Source organism: Pituophis catenifer, unplaced genomic scaffold (genome assembly GCF_029215685.1).
Source record: "Pituophis catenifer annectens isolate HBS135680 unplaced genomic scaffold, rPitCat1.0.hap2 SCAF_9, whole genome shotgun sequence".
In the NCBI taxonomy this organism is placed as follows: Eukaryota; Metazoa; Chordata; class Lepidosauria; order Squamata; family Colubridae; genus Pituophis; species Pituophis catenifer.
In genome coordinates, this window is record NW_027256889.1 from 17,905,482 (window position 1) to 17,925,252 (window position 19,771).

Sequence of the window (19,771 nt, forward strand, 5' to 3'; positions counted from 1 at the left end):
GCGCACTCGGAAGACCACAGGAAGCCAATGCAGCTCGCGCAGGAGAGGTGTCACATGGGAGCGCCCCGTCGCTCCCATAATCTGTAACACTGACTTACAAACACACATACACACTCACACATAACAATAATTGGCACCAGGCACTCTTTTCTCTATTTCTTGCCCAGTCTGGAAGCTTTTGCAGATGTAATCCAGCTCCAGCAGTGCCAGTTCACTTGTTATCAATTGCTCCTTCTCCCTAATTTCTTCTGCTCCCTTCCATCTGCCCCTCTTATTTGATAGCCGGGCTATTTCCGAAAACAGGTCTGGCACCCTTTGGAAAGTGTTGGGGGTGGGAGGGGGGGGAAGTGAATGAGAGCTTTTGCTCAGTGCAACTGCTCCTTTGGGTCTGTGACTTATCAGTTAGGCTATTTCTGAAGATCAGTCTAGCACTCTTACAACGCTAGGAAGCTCACCTAAAAGAATTATTTCATCCGCTTGTTTCATCTAGTAGAGAAATGGGAGGGAACCTCTGGAAAACTAGGACAAGTTTGGAAAGACAGTTCTCAAGAAGTAGAAATAACTTTATTAGAGTTGGTTGCATAGCCAGCAAGAGTTTTAGACCAGGGGTGGGTTCTACTTACCTTTACTACCGGTTTGCAATGGGACTGCGCCCGTGTGCTCGCGCTTCTGCGCAGAAGCTCCCTGACAATGTCTGGGTCGGTGGGCGAAGCTTCCCCTGGTTTTACTACCGGTTCTTGCGAACCGGTCTGAACCAGGGGCAACCCACCACTGGTTTAGACTGGATGTGGCATTTTTATCTACCCATTTAGTCCTTCTCAAGGACCTGAGATAAGTAGACGTTGTTTGATGGTGTTAAAGGCGTTATTGCAAGATTGCTATTAACCTTTTTATTATGCTGTTATAAATCTTGATCAGACTGCATTGTTGAAACATAGGAATGTTTCTATAATACGATTAGAGACAATTAACAAACCATTGTTTAGATAGCTTAGAGTACTGGGAAGAGAGAACGGAAAAAAAATATTCTACTCATGTTAATTACAATTTAGGATGTCAACATTACAAGCACAAAAATGACTTGGCTTTTTTTATTCCAAAGTTGAGGATAACATTGAAAAAAGAACCATTACAACTCACATCAAAGCACTGGTTGTATAGATAATCCTCGACCTACAAGCACAATTGAGCCCAAAATTTCTGTTGCTAAGCAGTTATTAAGTGAGTTGTTACTGTTGCTAAACAGTTATTAAGTTGTTAAGTGAGTTCTGACCCATTTTATGACCTTTTATTTATTTAATTAATTAATTAATTAATTAATTAATTTTTATACCGCCTTTCTCCCGAAGGACTCAGGGCGGTGAACAGTCAAAATAACATACATATAAAATGTGAAATAAAGCAATTTATATCAATTTAACTTTTCACAGTTGTTAAGTGAATCACTACAGTTTTTAAGTTAGTAAGTGAATCAAGCTTCTCCATTTACTCTGCTTGTCAGAAGGTGGTCTGGGACACAGCAACCATCATAAATACATGTCAAGTTACCAAGAATCCGAATTTTGATCGCGTGACGATGGGGATGCTCCAACGGTTGTTAAGTGTGAGAAATGGCCATAAGTCACTTTTTTCAGTGCCGTTGTAACTTCAACTGGTCACTAAACAAACGGTTGTAAGTCAAGGACTATCTGTATAAAGAGCCGTGGTGGCGCAGTGGTTAAAATGCAGTACTGCAGGCTACTTCTGCTGACTGCCGGCTGCCTGCAATTTGGCAGTTCGAATCTCACCAGGCTCAAGGTTGACTCAGCCTTCCATCCTTCCGAGGTGGGTAAAATGAGGACCCAGATTGTTGGGGGGGGACAATATGCTGATTCTGTAAATCGCTTAGAGAGGGCTGTAAAGCACTGTAAAGCGGTATATAAGTCTAAATGCTATCGCTATCGCTATAATAGAGCTTTTGATCTTAAACGGAATACTGCACTTAATATTAAATTTTCCTTATAATGTTCCTTTGTGTCTGTGCAAAGCTGTGTGTTTGTGTGTATTTACAAGAAATAGAAACAACTTTCAAACCAATTCAAACCTGTGACATAGAGCTAGTATGGTGTGATATAGTGGCGAAAAGGCTAGCCAAGAAACCCAATGCCTCCTTTAAGCATGAAAGCCAACTGGGTGACTTTGGACCAGTCCCTCCCTGTCACCCCAATCCAACTTGCAGGGTTGTTGTTGTTGTGGGGAAAAGAGGAGGTGGGAAGATTAGGTATGTTCACCACCTTGAGTTAGATATAAAAAGATGGGATAAAAATCTAAGAACAATACAGTAATAATAGCCATGTACCTGCAAAGCTTCTAGGAACCGGAAGGATCCCAAACGTCTCCCTCGGGGAATGATACAAAAGGTAGAGTTGTGCAAAAGCTCCTGATAATCAAACCTGGGAAAAGACAACACAAAAATGTTGCAAAGTGTAGTGGCAATAGTTCGGCGCGCTTGTCCCTTTACCTTAATTTAATTCCCATAAATTTAGATAATTTATGAATTCTCTAATAGGATGGAACTTTGGGGAACAAAATGAATCCTTTCTCATTTTGGATAGATTTCCCAGTGATGTTCCATCCTAATATTATCTGAGTAATATCCAAGCAAATTTACCCATCCAGCAGTTTGGGATTACCATCAATCCCAAACCCATCACACCCTCTCCTTCCAAGAGTTTTGTACTGGGATAGGTTTAACACCAGGGGTGTCCAACCTTGGCAACTTGAAGACTTGTGGACTTCAACTCCCAGAATTCCCTGGTCAGATTTAGAAGTCTGTAAGTCCATAAGTATGGTGACGCAGTGGCTCAGTGGCTAAGATGCTGAGCTTGTCGATCGAAAGGTCGGCAGTTCAGCGGTTCGAGTCCCTAGTGCCGTGTAATGGGGTGAGCTCCCGTTACTTGTCCCAGCTTCTGCCACCCTAGCAGTTCGAAAGCACGTAAAAAATGCAAGTAGAAAAATAGGGACCACCTTTGGTGGGAAGCTAACAGTGCTCCGTGCGCCTTTGGCATTGAGTCATGCCGGCCACATGACCATGGAGACGTCTTCGGACACCATTGGCTCTTCGGCTTTGAAAGGGAGATAAACTCTGCCCCCTAGAGTCGGGAACGACTAGCACATATGTGCGAGTGGGAGCCTTTACCTTTACCTTCTAAGTCCATAAGTCTTCAACTTGGACATTCCTGGTTTATACCAAACTACGTTCAGACAGAGCCATGAAGAACTTCATGGAATTTCTTTCGGAAAATTTCCATTGAGAAATTCCTGGCAAGGCAGAGCCAACTCAGGCTAGGTCTGAAGCAGGTTCGTTCCAAATGTCCCTTTTAATAAGTCTCTAAGCACAACACAGAGCAAGGAATGGATTCAGAGCCTGACACAGAAAGCCCTGTGTGCCAAAACTGAGACCAGAGGTGGAGGACAGAAATTTCCACTGTGTTCTTTAAAAAGGCGGACTTTTCCCTCACCACAAATGTACAAACATCCTTAGAAACGAGAGGAGGCCAATCCACAAAACACCTTTGTATGTGGGATGATTTCCCCCAGGATGTAGACAAGAGGATTTTTCTATCAACCCCTCCCGCTTTCTGACTTGCAAACAGAAGCAAAGGTGTTTATGCACACAGCCAACAGTGGCTCCCGCTTCAGGCAGCTTTGGGATATGCCCATAAATTATTTCTCACTTCCAGAGATTTATTAGTCACCCTGGAACCCAGCCATAAGGCCAGAAGATAAAAATCCATGTCAAATCAAAGGAAGAACACCTTAAAACGAATTGGGGAGGGGGGGCAGGGGAGGAGATGAGACGGGGACAGTAATTGTTGGATAAGCAGCAGATGGTTAAAATGGCATCTTAACATCTAAAACTATTTGGAGATACACGCTCCCCAAAACACAGTGTAAATACAAGGAATGAAAGGACTGAGAAAGTGGAAAGATTCTGCATCACTAAATGCAGAAAAGAATAACAAGGGAGGCGCCAGGCAGGTCTCTCAGGGGAGGATATTATGTACCTTTGAGGTTATGGCTGAAAAGGACTATTCTCAAATAGGCATCCACTACGTCTTAGTGCAGAGCAAGGCCTCTGCTGATGTGGGAAGCTGCAGTCCCAATCCATGCACAGGTTAAAAAAAAACAGCTGAGTATTTCTAAACATGTAGGAATTCAAATGCTCATTCAAAGTCATTCTCCTGTATATTTTCTTACAGGAGAAGAAGAAAGAGGAGGAGGAGGAGGAGGGGAAGGGGAGGGGGAAGGGGAAGAAGAAGAAGAGGAAGAGGAAGAGGAAGAAGAGGAGGAGGAGGAGGAAGGGAAGGGGAGGGGGAAGGGGAAGAAGAAGAAGAGGAAGAGGAAGAGGAAGAGGAAGAGGAAGAAGAGGAGGAGGAAGAAGAGGAGGAGGAGGAGGAAGAAGAAGAAGAAGAAGAAGAAGAAGAAGAAGAAGAAGAAGAAGAAGAAGAAGAAGAAGAAGAAGAAGAAGAAGAAGAAGAAGAAGAAGAAGAAGAAGAAGAAGAAGAAGAAGAAGAAATAATTATTATTTTGTATTGTGGTGATGGTGGAGGAGGAGGAGATATTCTGTTTATTCTTTTGCAGGGATGTAATAAGACTTGCCTGGTTCAGTGAAGAGGCCAACGGATGTGTATGATGTGAATGTCCTGCCTTTCATTGTACCGTATAATCATTTCTCTGGCAATGTGCAACGTTCCTGGCTTTCTACACTACCATTTAGTTATTTACTTTGACTGGTTGGCTTGCTGATTCAGGAGCTCAGGGGGCCCATCTATTGCGTTCCTCTTCCTATTTTTCCCCACAACATCAACCCTGTGAGATAAATTGCACTGAGAGAGGAGGATGATCAAAGCTCTTGAGGGAGCTATGACTAAGTGAGTCTTCAGGTTCCTTATCCAACAAAGTCATCCCTATGTAACTCTAATACAAAAGGAAAGATATTAGAACAGTGTTTCTCAACCTTGGGGACTTTAAGCCCTGTGTACTTCAGCTCCCAGAATTCCCCAGCCAGCAATGCTGGCTGAGGGATTCTGGGACCTGAAGTACACAGGGCTTAATGTCCCCAAGTTTGAGGCACACGGTTTTTCGAAGGAACTCTCCTGAAGGACCCATGAAGAATTACTGGAGAATTTCTGCTGCCTCTGGAGAAATTGGGGGAATCAATTCATCCAATCATAAATTTGGGGAAGGATTGTGAAACGCTATGTGAGCTCCCCGACCCTCCATTTCCCCCACCCACAACTTTTTCCTATTAGGCCCAGATTTTGTGAGATGTTCGACCATAGACAATATATTTTGTTTTGCACAAAACTTGCATCTGCTGGCTAATATGCCTCCTATGAGATATTCACAGTGATCACACTGTGTTAAATAAATTCACCTGTGGCACATAATAGATATTCTACAATGCATTTGCAGGCTTTAAGACATGTCTCCTTCACTAAAAGATGCCATGTTCTCAATTGCTTGGGGAATATATTTTTCACACAAAGTAATTACTTAGTATTATGAGATAAAGATGAAAAAATCTGTTGCCCTCCAGATGTTTCCGAAGTACGGCTCCCGTCATTCCTCACGTTTGGCCTTGGCTGTCTGAAACTGCTGGAAACCCGAAGGATAATTAGGTGAATTGACATAAAAAGCACGGATCAAATGGATTTTTTTGCTTCTGTTTGTCCTCAAATATGCTCCCCAGTTCAGGGGGGCCCTGAAAGAAAATTTCTGGCTCCCCCACATCTTGGTGGCCTGCAACCTGGCATCTGCCTACAGCCTTCTTGAAGTTCAATGGGATGAAAGAGAACTTTCTGGAAGCTATAAAAGGAGAGGTTAAAGGCACTGTAGGGAGCCTATAACCACAGTGGAAAATCCAATATTTGTGTTCGGTTTAGACACATCATCTTGTGTGCTCCACCAATCAGCAGCACAGTGGGTCAGAGGGAACAAAGAAATTAGTGTGATCCAGCATGGAAGGGTTTCTCCACTTAAACCAGGAGGTGGGCCACCTCCTGGTCCAAAACTTCAAGAGAAGGTTAAAGATGAACAAATCGTTGAGCTAAACTCTCCACCCTGCTCTGTAATCTCACACCAGTTCTCTAAAGTTGCCAATTTGCCAACATTTGCTGGGTGGACCACCGGCTTGTTCAAACCATGTTAGGAATGTAAAATTTGAACAGCGGCTTCACACTTGAGCCTTTCCAACCAGCTAAGAGCTTGTTTTGCTGAGCTGCGAATCTGAGGCATTTTCTCATGCCACAAAAATCCAAATTGAAGCAGTCTCTTTGCTGGGTCCATTCAAATGTGGTTACAAACATATGCAAGCCCTAGAAAATCAATAAGTTATGAAAATTTATGATATTCTTATATAGGATTAATGACACAGGATAGGAGAAGAGGCATGGTGCCAATGACTTAGCAAAGTGACACAAAGGTGGGAAGAGAAAAGACAAAATGAAAAAATGGAACTAAGCAAAAAGTAAAATTAAATGTAGGGCAATCTCATTTTGATTTCTGAATACTCTTACTTTTTAAAAAAAAAACTTTCTGAGTCATCTTTGTCTTCTTTCCCTCTTATCTCATTAAAATAAAATGATTTTTGTTTGGTAATGAGGTAAAGTTAAGGGATAGAAATCTGCCAAATGGTTTTAGGGCATGGATAGGTTCCCAAGCCTTATCTGGATATGAGGTACAGTACATGGCAAAATTTATGTAGGTCATTTAAACAGTATTTTCTCAATCTTGGCAGCTTTAATAATATGTGGACTTTAACTCCCAGAATTCTCCAGCCAGCATTGTTGGCTGGGGAATTCTGGGAGTTAAAATCCATGCAGTTTAAAATTTAAAAATGACCTTTATAAATCTTGCCTTATATATACATACTTATATATACATACCATCCATGAGAGTTGAAGTCCGACCTCTTAAATTTGTTGAAGTTGAGAAACACTGATTTAGAATGTCTTCATGGAAGGGAGCTCCAGCTTCCATATACTTTTTCCCCCTTCATACTGGTTAATCTTAGCCAGAGGCAACCTTGTCACTATTTCCTTTTTCTTATGCTTCCTAAATCCCCAGATCGAAAGCAGAGACCTCTGCCCTGAAGCAAAATAGATCTCACAGGGAATCAAAAATTTTCCCTGTGTTAGCAAATTTACCCTGTTCAATGAATGGACCTGTATACTGCACCATACACAATACGGGCTCACATCAAACCTCAAGACATAAACCAGGATTCCCCAAAGTGTCAATATCACCCCAACAAAGTGGTCAATGAGACTATTCAAGGGGTCAATGTTGATGCTGCTGCTGTTGTTTTTCATAGTACTATTAGTTAAAGTCGTCTTTATTAAATTATTTTCATGCAATAAATATTGTGGGTTGATAAACAGCCTCAAGCTTTCTGAAGGAGATGATGAGCCCTACCATAAACATAAACTAATCCAGGTTTCTGTGCTGATTTAATATGTTAACTGGGTGGACATGATTAAAAAGGTAAACGTTCCCCTCGCACATATGTGCTAGTCGTTCCCGACTCTAAGGGGCGGTGCTCATCTCCGTTTCAAAGCCGAAGAGCCAACGCTGTCCGAAGACATCTCCGTGATCATGTGGCCGGCAGGACTCAACACCAAAGGCGCACGGAACGCTGTTACCTTCCCACCAAAGGTGGTTCCTATTTTTCTACTTGCATTTTTTACCTGCTTTCGAACTGCTAGGTTGGCAGAAGCTGGGACAAGTAACGGGAGCTCACCCCATTACGCGGCACTAGGGATTCGAACTGCTGAACTGCCGACCTTTCGATCGACAAGTTCAGCATCTTAGCCACTGAGCCACCGCATTCCCAGATGGATATGATCAGAATGTATGAAATACACTACAAAGCCTATGTCCAAAAAAAGCATTTATCCTCATACACCAGGGGTGTCAAACTCAAGGCCCGCGGGCTGCATCCAGCCCACAGGGTGCTTAGATCTGACCCGCGGGGCCCTCCTGGAAAGAGCGAAGGACCAGCCTGTGGTGTCTCTGCCAGCAAAAATGGAACATGGGAGCCCATTTTTGCTGCCAGAGCACTCGGTCCACCGCAAGCACCCCTGACACGAGTGATGTCAAGCTGGCTAAGCCCACCCTGGCCACACCCACCCTCAATGAAATTGAATTTGACACCCGTGTCATAGACAAAAATGCACAGAGATGGCCATTGTTTTTTAAAAAATGAGGGTAAGTTGGAGAGAATTGGACCGTTTTAGGTAATTCCGAAAGTGAGGCATGTGTAAACATGGGCAGAGGACTGGGAGAAGCTGAGCAGGGAAGTGCAGCAGGCAAAGCTTGCGTGAAATCAATGCAGCTGTGGTCAGAAGCAGCAAACAGCCTGTGACTGGATGGGGAACAAGTGTCATGGGGCTGGAGAGCATCCAGCAATGCCTGAAACTGCCAATTCTTTGTCCCAGATACAGTACCACAGATCTCCCGGCATGCTTGCAGTGAACTAGCTACAGGGTTGGCAGGCCCGTCCCGGATTTCTTTCGACATCTTTCTTAGGAGTTTGGCCAGAGCCATGCATAGCCTGTCCAAGCCTGATCTATGGGGCAGCATGCGTACACATACACACAAAAAAAGAGAAGATGACCCATTTTAAAAGGATACTGACTTCAGCCAAGAAGCCACGAGCCACTGATCATTTAGCAACAAGAGTCATTGGGAGCTAGGTGGGCACAGAGGGAATAAAATAATAAATAAATCACAGAAATTCTTACATCGGATCATTCTGTCCTCCCATCAGTGGTGGGTTCTAAATTTTTTTACTACTGGTTCTGTGGGCGTGGCTTATTTTGTGGGTGTTGCTTGGAGGTCATGTGACTAGGTGGGCGTGGCTAGCTGGTCAGAGTCATTTCTGGAAGGTCCTCGCACTTACGACCCGACTCATTTGTTTGCTTTTAACACTGATCAGCTGTAGGACGGCCCTTTGAAGCCCCGCGGCAAGAGTTTAAACAGTTTTTTTCCCTCTAATCATCAGCTGGGACTCAGGAGGCAGCAATAGATTGGGGGTGGAACCAAATAAAAGGTAAGAATAACGTGGGAGGGCGGGGGGGAGAACTGGTTCGGTGACATCATATCGTCACCGCTACTGGCTCGGCCGAACCGGACCGAACCGGGAGGAACCCACCACTGCCTCCCACCCTCACCCGGATGGCTTTCTCAAAATGGAACCTCATCAGGAAGGCTGGTTTGAATTTTAATTTTTTTTCCCCCCAAAAAATTTATTTTTAAACATAACAAAACATAAAACAACCATCATCCATTATAATTACAGAAAGTGTGTCAATCGGTTAAAAACCGATCCACAATTTACAAATTATTTAATTTCTCTTATTTGATAATTTTATATATCCCTTTATGTTATAATTCTTATTTAACAATTGTTTAACAAGGGTTTGACTCCTGAAAAAAGAAACACTTCATATATTTTATCATTACATTAATTCCGTATTTCATACTTCATTTCCATGCCTTATTATCTAGCCATTGATAAAACAAATCCCATATTAAATAATATTGTTTTCTTCCTGTTCTCTAATTTCAAATGTCAATTTACTCATTTCAGCACATTCCATAATTTTCTTAATGACTTCATCTTCATCAGTAGGTATTTTCTCTTTTTTCCAATTTTTAGCAAATACTAAATTTTAAATTTTGTTTCAAAGAGGGAGGATTGTAAAGCATCAGCATATGAATATGTACAATGGGCTAAACCCAGGATGATAAATATAATTAATAAACAGAATTCACCTAACTTGCCGCACCAAACAAAAGAAACGTTATTATACTTAACATAATGGCCTGGTTTAGCCAATGTCCCAATGCACTCGTTCGGTTTCCTATAATAGCAATAGCAATAGCACTTAGATTTATATACTGCTTTATAGTTCTTTACAGTCTTATTTAAAAGGTTTACAGAGTTAGAATATTGCCCCCCAAAATCTGGGTCCTCATAATACAATGAATACTCTCTCTCAGCCCCATTTCAATATGGCTTGACTTTATTTTGTGGAATATTCTAAAGCAGGGTGGATAAAAATCAATATTTTTTTTAAAAAAATCAAAAAAATCGGATTTTTTTTATTTAAATCAGATTTTTTTGATTTTTATTGAATTTATTTTAATAAAAAACGTTTGGGGTAAAAATCTATCGTAAGTTAGTTTTCTATTTAAGATACATAAATAATTTAGTTTATTCAGCATGAAATGGAGCTTAGTTATGTAGCATGAGGCTGTATATTCTGCAACACTGGGACTATCGGTGAGTTAACAGTGGGTCAAAGGAGTAGCAGAGATGACAGTTGCTCTTTAAAAATTATGATTTAAATCAAGCCTTTTTACTAGTGATTTAAATCATGATTTAAATTGTGATTTAAATCAACTCGATTTAAATCAAATCCACCCTGTTCTAAAGTAATCTCTAAGTAATTATTATTGCAATCCCACCAGTCAACCATATTCATTCATTACTGATGATGCCACCTAAATGGGCAATGAAATATCTGCAAGAAAACAACCAAGCTAAGACAATACCAAGGACCCCACAGTTAGAAAGATTCTCTTCTGTCGGCATACTCATTCTTAAACACTACAATGATAAACCATAATAGACCAGGTAAAAATAACTACAAAACCAGGACTCTTCCTGTTACAAATGAATGCATACTCTAAGCTAACATGGCTGTTTCTTCTTCACCACTCCTGCCCTTTTCCCTCTGTCCTTTGCAAACTCTGTTGCTTTTAATAGATGTTTGACAAGCATAAAATCAGCTGGAGACATTTTTCTTAAAGATAAAAGTTGAAGGTTTCACAGACTGAACTTCTAACATTCTCACGACTGCCGAAACTTTAGTCTTTTGGCAGTTGGCACCAAAAAAATAACTGATAGACTATAATATTTTGTAGTGATTATAATAACAGCATCTGCTTATCCTGGATCCTTGGGAAGAACTCAATAGGTGGATAAAAATGCCAAATTATATTGATATTGTTTCCTGATTGCTTATTTGTACCCTATGACTATCATTAAGTGTTGTATCTTATGATTCTTGATGAACGTATCTTGTCTTTTATGTACACTGAGAGCGTATGCACGGAACGCTGTTACCTTCCCACCTATTTTTCTACTTGCATTTTTTACGTGCTTTCGAACTGCTAGGTTGGCAAAGGCTAGGACAAGTTAACGGGAGCTCACCCTGTTACAACAGCACTAGGGATTTGAACCGCTGAACTGCCAACCTTTCGATCAACAAGCTCAGGATCTTAGCCATTGAGCCACCATGTCCATATATCTATCCATATCTCTTCCCACTTATTACTATAAGCATGTTGCTTGTATCTTTCAATTTATATTGTTTTTATTTGTTTCCTAGTACGATTTGATAGCTTATTAGTAACCTTGACTATCATTAAGGGTGATATCTTTTTATTCTTGATGAATGTATTTTATTCTCCTTATGTACACTGAGATCATATATTCCAAAGACAAATTCCTTGTGTGTCCGATCACACTTGGCCAATAAAAAAATCTATTCTATTCTATTCTATTCTATTCTATTCTATTCTATTCTATTCTATTCTATTCTATTCTATTCTATTCTATTCTATTCTATTCTAAACATCTGGCTGATTGTGTGATGAACCATAGTAATAATCCTGGTTTACCATATGGATCCTTGAGTCCAAATGCAATTGACCCTGATTCCAAGAGGAAGTTTACATAATGAATTTTTTTTTTCCTCTCCATACAGATACTGTGGCTCAGCTTGAGGGCATTCGGTATAAAAGCACAAGGGCACAATTTCTGCAAGACCCAATTTTCCAGGGGGGAATATTCTGCCCTCAATGTGTTCTTTTGATTTGTGGCTCAATCCAAACTTGTCCAACTTCAAATCAGAACGGTAGTAGCAGCAGCAACGGTTGCTAAACCAGCTTTGACTTTTCGTGCATTTTGAACTGAAAGGAAGAAGGGCCTCAAATTCTTTTGGCACTCCAACAAGCCCCAAGGAGACTTAAAAAGGAACCCGGCTGCCTTTTAAGAGAGACAAGGAGCAAAGCAAATACTTCTGTCCTCCAGCTGAGGCTAGAAGTATTAAGGGTTTTTCTTCTCTTAATCCTGTAAAAGTGTGAGGACTATCAACCCCAACATTCCCAGCCAGCACAAATAATGCTCAGGATGGCTGATAACTCAGGGAGTTGAATTCTCAATACACAATGTAACAGTAACAAGTTGGAAGGGACCTTGGAGGTCATCTAATCCAACCCCCTGCTCACCTGTACCTGTACTAGGGATTCGAACTGCTGATCTTTCTGATCAACAGGAACATACTAGATGGCCACGGCAGTTTTGTTCACAAGAAACCAAAGTCAAAGAAACTGATTCCCAATTCCTAAGTCTACTGCAGAGTTTTCTCACCAGAAAAACAGCTCTCACCAAATTATAACTTGGGAGTCACCTCTGCTGGTCTATGATCATAATAAAGATTTGATTTGGAGGGACCAACGTTTTGGCAGTATTATTACGGAATCATATAGTCAGAAATGTCTCAAAGATCTTATTGTCCCATCTCCTGCTAACACAGCATCCATGGCTCTAGCACCTCTGATAGATGGATAGCCAACTTAGAAATCTTCCTAAATGGTTTGCTCCGCTATTAAATAGCTTGCTTTATCAACAAGTTCTCCTTTATGTTTACTCCAAATCTTTTCTCTTGCAATCTACTCTAGTTGGTTTAGTCCCTATTACTTTGCAGCAACAGAGGACATATTCAGGGGTGGGCTTCAAAATTTTTTAGCAAGGGGTTTTCTGCCCAGTTGCTGGGTAGGCATGGCCATGGTGGGCGTGGCCTAGTCTGTCTCTTACACCACAGTTGGGAGGGGGTTGCCCTCCCCAGGCTCTGGAGGCTTTTCTTGAGCCTCCGGGAGGGTGAAAATAGCCTCCCCAGGCTCCGGAGGCCCTCTAGAGGCTGGAAACAGGCCCGTCTCCGGCTTTCCCGAACTTCTGGTAGGCCCGTTCTTTGCCCTCTCCAAGCCTCTGCGCTCTCCATGCACTTATCTGCACCCAAAATGGGTTGCATGGGGATTCCTGGGAGGGGCGGGGTGGGGTAGGGTGGGCCAGCCAGGAGTGGGATTTGGGGTTCTCCAAACTGCACAGAATCTTAGCTAGAGGTTCTCTCGAACCCCTAACAGCCCACCCCTGAATCTACTCCAGCTGGTTCAGTCTCTATCACTTTGGAGCAACAGAGGACATACTCTGTTTGCCCCAACCCCATCATCTGTGTATCCAACTTCTATGTTATGTTATGTTTTTTTTTTTCAGCTAAACCTATTCAACTCCATCTATTTTCCTTCACATAACTTTACCTTTATGCCTTTTACCAGCATGGAAAATCACTAGTATTTTTTTTTTCACACAATGGGTTGGTTGTGCCACAAGGTCTGATGATGCCACTAGCTTGAACAATTATTATCCAAGGACGCTCCACTTTGAGGACATGGCTAGGAACCATTATGCAAACAGAGCCCAAGGACAGCTTCTCCAGAAGTGACCAATACTCTCCCCATTAAACCAAAAGCACAGAAGGCAGAAAGCCAGAATTAAATGCCGCGAACTGCCTGTAACTAATTTCCACATTTGAAATCAAAATTACTTGTCAGAATTCCAGCCTTATCACTGCAAATGATTTCCTCAAAATCCTATTAATTTGAGTTTCTGAAAGAAACATTCCTTGCTCTTCTTCTCCTGTCCTGGTGTGTTTGTGGAGTGACCTAAAAAACAGCTTCAAGAGAGAGGAAGTTCCACCCATATACACATAGTCAGGGTTCTAAAATTACACGGTTGCACCCCAGACAGCAAAACTTCCATTCTCTAGGGACAGGGGACACAATCCTTAATCCCAGTAGTTCTACAAAGCCCTTGGACCACTGGTGAAATTCAGCTGGATCTATCCGGATTGTGCGATCAGGTAGTGGCGGCGGGAGGCTTCGCCCACATGCCTGGACATCATCACGACCCATTTTTGACCCTCTGCGCATGCACAGAAGGCTCTCTGCATGCATGGAGGAGGCGCGCATGCTCACATTTGCGATCCTGTAGCAAAGGTAAGTGAATTTCACCCCTGCCTTGGACCTACCCTCAAACGCTTTCCAAAACCTATCATGTTTTGATAAGTTTAATGTAACCAATGGAATGAAACGTATCAAGAACTATTTGCATTACATTTAACACGAAATGCAATTACATGTGAATTAAGATAAAAGGTTTTGTCCTATGTCTCCCTGTAGTGAAACACCACTGAAAGACTAAAGTGAAACCCATTCCAGAAACATTTCTGATCTACATGGGGAAGTCTGATTCACTTAACAACCGTGCCACTAACTTAACAACTGAAGTGATTCACTTAACAACTGTGGCAAGTCTCGTTTACCAACTAAAAAGTTTGGGCTCAATTGTCCTCATACGTCGAGGACTACCTGTATAATACTCCATTCAACTGAAGATCCTTCTGATGCGCTTGCCAGGTGTGCTATAAATCAAGTCCAAATAAGAAAGGAATACCTGTACAATAAAACTATATCGTTTGCAAGGCTGAGGCAACGATATAGCACAGAGCTGTCTTATTTCAGAATTTTTTTTAAAAAAATTCACAATGATTTCCTAGGTTAAGAGAATGAAGCAATCAAACAGAGCATGACACGGACCAAAATAGGCTAAAATGTTTTTCTTTGATGTGCGCTAGCATCCCAAATGTAAATGTTCACCTCAGGGAAGCATTTGAACATCCAATTCAAACTTTTCCTAACGTCTTCAGTGGCTGGCACCGGCTGATAAAGGTTGCTCTGAGTACAATTTCTACACCCTTCTCAGGTTCTTGTTCCCTGGGGCCATAACTGACAGTCTCCTCTAAATTAAATGCTAATGGCCATGCAAATGATTCCATACATCCAAAGTAAGTAAATAACTTGCAGATTGCTGAAGGGGCAAAAAACGTAATCCTAAGGGAATTACTATGGCATTATTTATTATTTTGTCAGAGAAGCAAAATGGGAAGAAATTCAGATTTTGCAAACTCAGGTAGGAATCTCTGACCTGGCAAATTCTTTCATTGCATATGACGGATGAATCCACATCAATATTGCAACCTAGTTATGTCAGGGAAAAGAACCAATAGAAAGAGTTATCTGTGCATTCATACACCCAGTTATCAGATGAGTAACTTTTCTGCAGTTTTTCTTTTCAACGGTTCATTAGATATGATAGGAACCAATTCTGTTTTAAAAGGGGGGGAATAATATTTTAGTAACACTGTTATTACTGTATTGGGATTGGTATTCTTACATGTTCTTTAGTTCCAAGATAGTTGAGGAATATGTAGGAATTTCATCTTTTACTGATCAATAACTTACAATAACTTACAGTCTTAACGCCATCTCTGTCCAACATTGAACTATTTCAAATCAAGAAATGACATTTTTTTTCCTATTTTCTATTTCCCCCCTCCTTTTTTTCCTCCTTTTCTATTTTTCTTCAACATTTTTTCTTTTCTTTCTTTCCTTTCCTCTTTTCTTCCTTCCTTAATATTGGTTTGTGTTAGTTTTTATCTTCTTTTTAAAAGTTTTAATAAAACTATGTTTTAAAAAAAGACTCAGAGCCAACTCATCAGATTTCTACACTCATATCATTGCATTTTAACACTACTAAACATCTTAAAACTAGAACATTTAGAATAGTAGTGTTTCAAAGTATTTTGGCCACCCCCAATGGGAACAATCTTTTTTTTTTATTACTAGCGGTAGATTGCCTTTTCATGAAATGGCACAACTTTCAGATTGATCTGAGGAAAATATGGTTGCCAACTCTTGGCTCCCAATGGAGCGTAGTTTTTGATACTAATAAGTTAATTCAATAATATGATACCCAACCTCCCAAATTTACCAAAATACCCCCATTTCTGGTTGTGTTGCTTCAAGTAGGAAACAAAAAAAAGTTTAAGCATATTCTTCAATTATAAAAGGAAAAGGTTCCCCTCACAGATACGTGCTAGTTGTTCCCGCCTCTAAGGGACGGTGCTCATCTCCGTTTCAAAGCCAAAGAGCCAGCTCTGTCTGAAGACATCTCCATGGTCATGTGGCCAGCATGAGTAAACGCAAAAGGCGCACGGAGCGCTATTACCTCCTCACCAAAAGTGGTCCCTATTTTTCTACTTGCATTTTTAATGTGCTTTCGAACTGCTAGGTTGGCAGAAGCTGGGACAAGTAAAGGGAGCTCACCCCGTTACGCGGCACTAGGGATTCGAACTGCTGAACTGCCAACCTTTCGATCGACAAGCTCAGTGTCTTAGCCACTGAGCCACCGCATCCATCTTCAATTATACAGAAGAGAGGGAAAAAAGTTCACTAGGGGCTAAACTTGAGAAAACCCGAGAAAAGTTGCAGTTTTCTTGAGCTGCATTTGAGGTGACTCATTAAAGTAGCTAGGTCTTTTTCTTTCCTCAGAGGAGGAGAAGCCTGGAAAAAAAGACACCGCTCTTTTTAAGAGATGTGGCTTGCACACTCCCATGTATTCTGAAGCACGTCTTCCAAACGGTTTTCAAAACATGCACAATTCCAGTATTCAGTAATGCGTAACCAAGGATGAAAGCCAGAGGCATGGGAGATAGAGCTGTAGAGACTTGTTCTTTGTGCTTGTGGTCAGGTGCTGCAATTGCACATCAAAGATTATCTCTTTGGCAGCTATTTGTCAAGTTAGGAAATAATTATCTGCATGCTTTTCACAGAAATGAGTGCATTTTTTTTTTTTTTTTATTGAAAAAGTTTTAAAAAACAAACATATTTTCCCCACAACCCCCCATCACCCCCCACAACCCCCCCGCCCCCTCCCCGACTTCCCAGAGCAGAACACAAGGTATTTCTATTGATCTCTAACAATAATCTAAATTGCATAACCAATCATTAAACTAACATCCCTAAAAAAAAAATTCTTAACCCCCCATATATAAAATCCCATTTCTTAAACATAATACTTCTAATGTCACTTATATAACGCTTATACAAATAAAAAAAAATCATTCATAAGCTATTTGATATTTTTTGGTCTGATACTTATTTTGTATATAATCAATCCATCTTCTCCAGTCCTGTATGTACCTTTCTTGTGTGTGATCCTTCAGATATGCTGAAATTTTAGACATTTCAGCTAAATTAGTTACTTTCAGTATCCATTCACCAATAGTAGGCAAAAAGTCCTTCTTCCAGTATTGTGCTACCAACAATCTTGCTGCTGTTATCAAGTTCAAAATCAATTTAGTCTCTGCAACTGTACAGTCCGTAATTATACCCAATAAGAACAACTGTGGAGTAAATTTCAGTCTCTTTTTAAGAATATTCTGCATCACCCACCAAATCTTTATCCAAAATGCTTTGATTTTTCTACAAGTCCACCATATATGATAATAAGTTGCATCATCACAGTCACATCTCCAACATTTAGCTTGCACATTAGAATACATACATGATAATTTTTTAGGATCTAAATGCCATCTATAAAACATTTTATAAAAGTTTTCTCTTAAATTTTGTGCTTGTGTAAACTTCACATTTCTAATCCAAATCTTTTCCCAAGTTTCCATCATTACTGGCTCTTGAAAATTTTGTGCCCATTTAATCATACAGTCTTTAACCAATTCTGTCTCAGAATCTATTTCCAATAAAGCATTATACAACCTTTTAATATGCATTTGTTTTTGATCTCTAATTTGTTTTACCAAATTCTCCTCATTTTGCACAAAGCCAGTTTTTTGATCTTCCTTCCATCTAGCTTGAAGTTGACCATACTGAAACCATGTATAAATTATACCTTCTTCTCTCAGTGTATCTAAAGATTTCAAATACATTGCCCCCCTTTCCATAATAAGAAGCTCTTTATAAGTAATCACCTCCTGTTTTTGTTCTATACTTATATTTTCTATTGCATGTCTAGGATTTGCCCATAAAGGTATCTTATAATTTAACTTATATTGATATTTTTTCCAAACCCTTAACAAAGCATTTCTTAATATATGAACCTTAAATACTTTATCCACTTTTTTGTCATATAACAAATAAGCATGCCATCCATATAACAAATCATAACCTTCTAAATTCAAAATTCTCCTCTCAGTTAAATTAAACCAATCACTGATTTGTGATAAAACCGCTGCTTCATAATATAATCTTAAATTAGGCATTTTAAGACCCCCTCTTTCACGTGTATCTTGTATAATTTTCATTTTTATTCTGGGTTTTTTCCCTGCCCAAATAAAAGTATTAACACCTTTCTGCCATTCTCTCAGATTTTCATCTTTCTTAAGCACAGGTATCATTTGGAACAGAAATAAAAATCTAGGTAAAACATTCATTTTAATTGCAGCAATTCTTCCCAATAAAGACAACTGTAATTTTTTCCAATTTTCCATATCCTTCTGTACCTTCTGCCAAAGTACCTCATAATTATTTTTGTATAATTTTGTATTTGAAGCTGCTATGTATACCCCTAGATATTTAACCTTTTTAACTATTTCAAAATCTGTTAATCTTGCTAATTTGTCTCTTTCAAGTGTAGTCATATTTTTAACTATCATCTTTGTCTTATGTGAATTAACTTTAAATCCTGATACCTTCCCATATTGATTAATTATATCCAATATGTATGGAGCCGACTCTATAGGTTGAGATAAGGTAATAACCAAATCATCTGCAAAGGCTCTTAATCTATAATCTTGTTGTCTAATTACAATACCCTTCAGTTTTTGTGAATCACGTATCTTATTCAGTAATACCTCCAAAGTCAGAATAAATAATAATGGGGACAGAGGACACCCCTGTCTTGTTCCTTTCTCAATTTTAAAAGCCTCTGTTAAACCTCCATTAACTATGATTTGTGCTGATTGCTGCTGGTATATCGCTCTAATTGATTGTGTAAAATATTCCCCAAAGCGCATTTTCTCTATTATCTTAAACAAAAATTGCCAGTTCAAACGATCAAATGCCTTCTCTGCATCCAAGAATATAAACGCTGCAGGGACTTGGTTATTTTTTTCCAAATATTCCAATAAGTTTACAATATGTCTAACATTGTATCTCATTTGTCTACCTTTTATAAACCCTGATTGATCACTGTGAATTATTTGTTGCATAACTGGCATTAGTCTATTGGCTAATATTTTAGCAAAAATCTTATAATCAGTATTCAGAAGTGAAATTGGCCTAAAATTCTCCGGTTTAGTGGAATTTCGATCCTCCTTTGGAATTAATGAAACAAAGGCTGTTTTCCAAGAGGGTGGTACTCCTCCTCCTAATTGTATCTTATTAAATAAATTTTTTAGTGGTTCTAGCATTTCGGATTGTAAGTGTTTATAGTAAACAGCTGTTAATCCATCTGTTCCCGGAGCCTTACCTATTTTTAATTGTTTAATTGCTCCAACAATTTCCTCAGAAGTTATTGGCTGATTCAATCTATCTCTCTGTTCCAACGTTAATTCAGGAATCTCCATCTTTAGATATCTATCAATATCAACATCTTGAATTGCATCTTTAGCATATAGTTTTGTGTAAAACTCCAAAAAAGCCTTTTTTATTAAATTCTGTTGATAAATCTCTTTACCTCTAAATTCTATTTTATCTATAATACGTGATTTCTGTTTTTTCCTCATCGTGTAAGCCAACC

At 39.9% G+C, this 19,771-nt stretch overlaps 1 protein-coding gene across 1 annotated transcript in view; it reads right to left on the bottom strand.

Moving 5' to 3' along the window:
* Nucleotides 1-19,771, bottom strand: part of EXTL1 (exostosin like glycosyltransferase 1) — a 62,471-nt gene that overhangs the window by 24,467 nt on the left and 18,233 nt on the right. Inside the window, exon 2 of the mRNA XM_070949432.1 lies at nucleotides 2,339-2,432. Coding sequence (XP_070805533.1) covers nucleotides 2,339-2,432 — 94 coding nt within the window. The remainder of the gene's footprint in view (nucleotides 1-2,338; nucleotides 2,433-19,771) is intronic.